At 38.7% G+C, this 5,989-nt stretch overlaps 1 protein-coding gene across 2 annotated transcripts; it reads left to right on the plus strand.

Moving 5' to 3' along the window:
* The first annotated feature begins 509 nt into the window (after positions 1-509).
* pigr (polymeric immunoglobulin receptor) lies at positions 510-4,817 on the plus strand. 2 transcript variants are annotated; one of them, XM_026150868.1, is made up of 8 exons: positions 510-626; positions 1,255-1,599; positions 1,687-1,768; positions 1,952-2,178; positions 3,905-3,995; positions 4,082-4,170; positions 4,344-4,393; positions 4,504-4,817. In XM_026150868.1, the coding sequence occupies exons 1-8, from the start codon at positions 578-580 to the stop codon at positions 4,585-4,587; spliced, it is 1,017 nt and encodes a 338-aa protein (XP_026006653.1). In that variant the 5' UTR covers positions 510-577; the 3' UTR covers positions 4,588-4,817. The 2 variants fall into 2 exon arrangements, with proteins under 2 accessions (XP_026006653.1, XP_026006651.1); XM_026150866.1 differs by having other exon boundaries at positions 511-626; positions 3,902-3,995.
* The last annotated feature ends 1,172 nt before the right edge of the window (positions 4,818-5,989 follow it).

Raw genomic sequence — 5,989 nt, forward strand, 5'->3', positions numbered from 1 at the left:
TGGTTGTTTTCTCGTCTTTATGCTAGCACAGCTAACTGTTCATTACCTTTAGCTTTATTTAGAAAACTGCTATGATTGGGATTAAACTTCCCATCTCTCATCGCAACAAAGACAAAATATTAGAATTTGAATTTGAAAGGTGTATTGCGAAATAAAATGTATTTCTGAGAATTAAAAATGTTCCTCTTGCGATAAAAAAAAGAGCTACTAAAGTCCAATATGGAGTTTTTTTTAAATTGTTATATTCTACGCACATTATTGTGAATCAAAATCAAACATGAAAAATACCTATATACTTATATATAGGCTATACATGAGCTGAGAAACAAGGAGTAGGTTTCCTACAGAGAAGATAGATTTAACATCAGCATGACATTAATCTTATTCAAATTTTAGTGTTCACCACAGTAGGTGAACAGTGTCAATAAAATCTGCCTGGCATTTATGCAGTTAACATCTGGAGCATCTGGATCCAGCCAATTGTCACGTGACAAAGGGGAATTTGACACTCTGTGGAACCTGCAGTCTGTGTTTGCGCAGCAGAGAACACTTTCTTGTTAAAACTTGAAGTGGAAACATGCCGCGACTCTTTATACTCACGCTCAGCCTGTTACCATGGATCCCAGGTATTCACTGTGACTGTGTGCATTTGAATAGAGAAGTCAGACAAAAAAGACTTTCAAGCTGTTTTCTGCTTCACATAATTGGAAAAAACAAAGATAATTTATGTCTGTGCCGCCTGTTCCTCACTTCTCTGCTGTGCTTTTAGCAAATACTCTTGCTAAAATGTATGATACTCCTTAGGCTTTGCTTCTCTTTGCAATTTTATGACTTTTCTGTTATTAATCGTTTGTTTAAGACAGACTAGAAGGTTGTTAAAAGCTTGCAAGGAGCCGGAGAGGGCTTTTGTGCTTTTGCAAATCTTCCAATCGTCTGTACAGTTTGCCCTTTAGCAAACAGTATGTTTGATGTTTATTTTGTCAGGCCTTCAAAAGCCTGTGTATTATAAAGGGATAATCCAATTTTGGAATGAGAAGTATGAAGAGGGAAGTTGAAGCAGGAAATGTGCTTCATAACAAAGGAAACTGAAGCGATAAATATGGTACAAGTGTTGCCAAAGGCTACATTTCCCCACATCTCATTTATAGATAACAGGTGTCCAATGTGAGCAACTGCTATATTAAGGTTGTGTCATAACTGAAAGTTTCATTTCAAATTGGTGTTTAACATTGAATGATCTCCACTTCTTATCAGTTGTTCCCTGCTGGGTGACCACTCAGAACGAGGTTAGTGTCCTGGAGGGTGGCTCCATCACTGTCCCGTGTCGATATGACCCTAAGTATGCTAACCATGTCAAGTACTGGTGTCGTGGGAGCATGAGAGAGTTCTGCACCAGCTTGGCTCGAACTGACGAGACCTCCTCGACCAATCCAAGTAAAGACAAAGTGAGCATTTTTGATGACCCGGCCCAGGAGATGTTCACAGTGACCATGAACAACCTGAAAGAGACGGAGTCTGGGTGGTACTTGTGTGGTGTGGAATTAGGTAACGGGTGGAAGGCCGATGATGTTGCTTACACTAAAGTGAAAGTTATTCACGGTGAGTAATGGAGAAATATTAGGTTTGATAAACATTTCTTCACCCACAGTTTTAAAGAAGTTTGTTGCATTTTCATGATTTCTGCAGGTATGTCAGTCGAGAACGGCATGGTGAGTGGGGAAGAAGGAAGTAGTGTCACGGTTCAATGCCTTTACAGTGAAAGATTCAGGTATTTGGTTTTGCTTTGGAGGATTTTATCCACATTTTATCCTTTAAAACTCTTAGAACTGTCCTTAAAGAAGAACTGATCACACTTCAGTAAATGTGGGAATTTGTCCGGAAACTTCCACTGGTGTCAAACGCTGGTGGACAGTGAGCATTCACTGACTCCCCTGTGACTGCCTGCCAACAGAGAAAGTGAGAAGAAGTGGTGTCGGAGCGGAGGCTGGAGCTCCTGTCTGTCGGCGGGTTCTGAAGGGAGTTACGAAGATACTTCAGTGGCCATCAGCGATGACAGAACTGGGACTTTCACTGTAACCTTAAAGAAGCTGCAGATGAGAGATGCCGGCTGGTATTTATGTTCTGCAGGGCAGCAGCAAGTAGCTGTACAGGTTCAGGTCACACCACGCGCCTCTACTAGTAAGTTGATAAAGAGCCTTTCATTTTTTGGACATAAAATACATAACAAATTACACTTTTGAACTTCACTGTCTAACTGACTTGAAACTGTGAAGTTTAAGCTTCATTATGGATTTTCTGTGTGCTGATATCATCAAGGATGAATATTTTTTTCATCGCAGGGAGTTTAGAGTTATTCAACATCCTTATGTAAGACTTCCCTCTCTAGAAATGTACCCCGATATTTTTATTTCTGTTCAGCCAACATTTAAAAGATTTATGACACAAAAGTCATATGTAACACAGTCAGCGGTAAAAGAAATACAACTGACAGGAACCACACAGCTGACGGCATGCATTAAGAGGAAAAGAGAAACCTGTATTCAGATAAAAACCTTTTTATTTTCTCTCTGTGTTTCTATAAATATTAAGTGCTTCTCTCAAAATCAGCATGTGGTGCTGCTTCTCAGCAGAAGGTAACCTCATCTCCCTACAACTTAAAACACTCTGTTTAATAATGTATGCTGCCGTTGTAACACTGTGAATGCAATGATTGAAAGCAATTCTTTTCAGTTTTCCAACCTTACTTCGTTATTGAGCAGATTACACAAATGTCAGCTGGAGCCCATCCTTTCAAACCACCGCGTCACATCAAAATGAATCATACTATGAGATCATTGCTATGTTGAAACGAGTATTTCTGAAGGCAATGCAGATCATGTTGAAAACAAATGCTCATTTCATCTGGTAGTGAGGTCTAGTTAGAGTGTGATTATTTATTCAGCACTAAACCTCAACATTATAATAATATTTATGTCAGTTATGTAAATCTCTTCTACTTTTATCACATGTACCATGTAATTTCTTAGTCATAATAATAACAAGACAAAATTATATATGACAATAAGTCTAAGTCATGATAGACTGTCGACTGTGTTATCCATGGTAACAGGTAACACAGTTGACATTTCTTTCATTTTAGTCCCTCGCTAACATGTCACCCCTAAAATGCAGCCTAGTGTTAATTTGAATAGCAAAACTTGACATTTAGCTAAATGACCAGGAAAAAAATAATTATGGAAATGGTTGATTTTTAAAAAAATTATTAAAAACAACCATGCCCTAATATAATATTTATCATTGCTCGAAGTGAATATTTGGTCGATACAGCCTGTAGACATGAAATTTCTCCCTAACTGTAGAATGAACTAAAATGCTAAACAGAGATTGTTTCATTATTGTGTGTCATTGGTTGCGAATGATTTTAACATACATACTGTCATTTTACAGCATTGTTTTAAGTTAAAGAAAACATACTAAGACCCTTCCCATTTTTCACAGTCCTTACATGCTCATTTTTAAAGGCATATTTACCATCTCTGTGTTCTTAGGTTAGAGGAAAAGCAACATTTCCAAGACAACTAAATGGTCATAGCTTATCATTTGGATAACCTATTAGCATTTTAAATCATGCATTTTAGGTATTTGCGTGATTGCTTGGCATTTTCTCCATGTCACCTTGCAGCTGCTGAATTGAGAAGAAGCAGCTTTAAAGATCAATATGTGTTTGTGACAGATGGCAGAAGCTCTCAAGTCTCTACTTGTTTGGGGGTATTGATTATTAAAAGTCACCTATCAACAATATTGATGTCAGGACGCTGCAAACACTCTTCACCTATCACAGCATATGTACAGAGTTGTTACAGTATTTTTTTTAGCGCTACAATATCTTTACCTTCAATAGCAGAGCCTGTGACATCCCCACCTCCTCCGAGTCAGTCTGCTGTGTACCTCCCTCCACCCAAACCCATCACTAAGGAGTCCTGGAGCAGTCACCGGTAAACGTCAAGCACTTCTTTATCTTCACTTTAATGGATGTTGAAGGTGGGTTGTCTGCTCAGTCTGCTTTGTGCCTGCTTCCTAGTTACATGTTGGAGTCTGTAGCGGTGTGTTCGTCTCTCCTGCTCCTTGTGGGCTTGGCTGTATTGGCAAGAAAGTTGTGGATACTGCACAGTAAGGCAACTTCATATTCCTTTGAATTTTAAATTATGAAGTGTGTGTGTGTGTGTGTCTGTGCATGCATCGGCCACAAATCCTCTATATAGATTTATATGATATAAAAATGCATTAAATTTATCTGACTACTAATTTGCATTCATATTTGTTCATTCATATCATCTTTCTAGAGGAGGATTCTGAACTTAGACACTTTAAGGAGATGAAAGAGAGATTCTCTGTAAGCCCCCATTATCATGGCCATCTCTGATCTATTACATTCTTTAAGAAACACAATTATCAGGGATCGTTTTTAATCAGATCACTCATTCTTCTTTCTGTCAACTACAGGATAATCCATCGGGCATGGGTGACCTGCAACACGTTCCTATTGCTTTCCATAACAAGGCTACCATGGACGTACGTGCTTACTAAGATCATTTTGTGAACTGTTAATTGTTACTGTTTGTAACTGAATGTAATTTTTCTATTAATTTTCCACACAAAACATATGGTCTTTGTTCCAGTATCTTTTTTACCATACCAAACCACGTCTGAACAGAGCTACATGTTCTGTTTCCTGCAATATACATTTGGGACATTATAGTCTTGTCTTGACTCAGTATTTTAGACTCAATAAAATAAATTAACAAAATACATGTGTATAATTATATGTGACTTTTTATTTATGTACCAGACTGTATGTGTTTATGCAACTTGTGACATTTTTGGAAAAGAGGGAATGATTTTTACTAATTATAGGGGTCATATGGCAAAGTTACTAGCTAGATAATCACACACAAATATCAACCAAGTTTAGCATTCAGATGGAAATGTAGGCATAAAACTTTCCTTTTTAGTTACACCTCAGTAGACCTAGAGTGCTTGGGGCTTCCCATGATGCACTGATGGTTTCTTCTTCACTAACTTACATGCTACTTTGCATTTAATCGTCATTATTAACCTCTGACTCTCTTCCACTGTGTATCTTTTCTCATGTCTTCCTCAACAAACCGGTCACTGCTGGGGTCCGTTCTTCGTACCTCGCTAAGTAGGTTAGCCGGATTAGATTGTTGACGATTTCGCGTGATCCTGGATCAGTCGGTTCCCCGAAGCTCATCCGGGACTTGCTGTCATAGCAACAGAGCCGTAAGCGTAAACCTGCTGGGGAGCAGGTTTACTTTATGTAAACAGGATTAGATCGCGGCCACGCAGGTATGTCCGCGTCATTCATACGAAAGCAACAGCGATATTCCACCACTGTTTCACCATAAATAAATAACATCAATGTAACTAAAGACAATGCAGCACCTGATCCATTTATTGATGTCACACAGATACATACAGGTCATTTCCTAAAAAAGGGAAATGTACTATTAACATTCTATTACATGTATGTGATTATTACAGATTTAATTCATATTTCAGAGTAGCAATTGTAAATTACTTCGTGTAATCAAGATGAGAGACCACGGCTATAAAAGCGAAGGTGGATTTGGGAAGTCTGTCGCAGCCATGTCCTGTCCGTTTACGCGAGCAGCCCATTGCGGAAGGTGCAAGATTGATAAGGAGAGTCCTCAGAATTCAGCGTATATTGCGGGACAGACAGGATCCTTTAGCTCAGCGCGACAGTGTGCTCATAGAGAGATATCGATTTTCCCGTGAGGGTATTATTTACTTAACCAACTTGTTGACGAGGGGGTGCAGGACCACCACCTGTCTTTTTTTCCTCTGCCCTTTTCTTGGTTGCTGTTATAAACAAACAGATTATTCCAGGGTCTCTTTCCAAGAGACTAAAAGCAATACAAGTGATAAATATTACCATTCTGTAGAATAT

This window comes from Astatotilapia calliptera, chromosome 18, assembly GCF_900246225.1.
Source record: "Astatotilapia calliptera chromosome 18, fAstCal1.2, whole genome shotgun sequence".
Taxonomy (NCBI): Eukaryota; Metazoa; Chordata; class Actinopteri; order Cichliformes; family Cichlidae; genus Astatotilapia; species Astatotilapia calliptera.

Coding starts and splice junctions, on each gene's coding strand:
- pigr (XM_026150866.1), top strand. CDS start 578: ATGCCGCGACTCTTTATACTCACGCTCAGCCTGTTACCATGGATCCCA. Junction 627..1,254: donor CCTGTTACCATGGATCCCAG/GTATTCACTGTG, acceptor ACTTCTTATCAG/TTGTTCCCTGCTGGGTGACC. Junction 2,179..3,901: donor CACACCACGCGCCTCTACTA/GTAAGTTGATAA, acceptor TACCTTCAATAG/CAGAGCCTGTGACATCCCCA.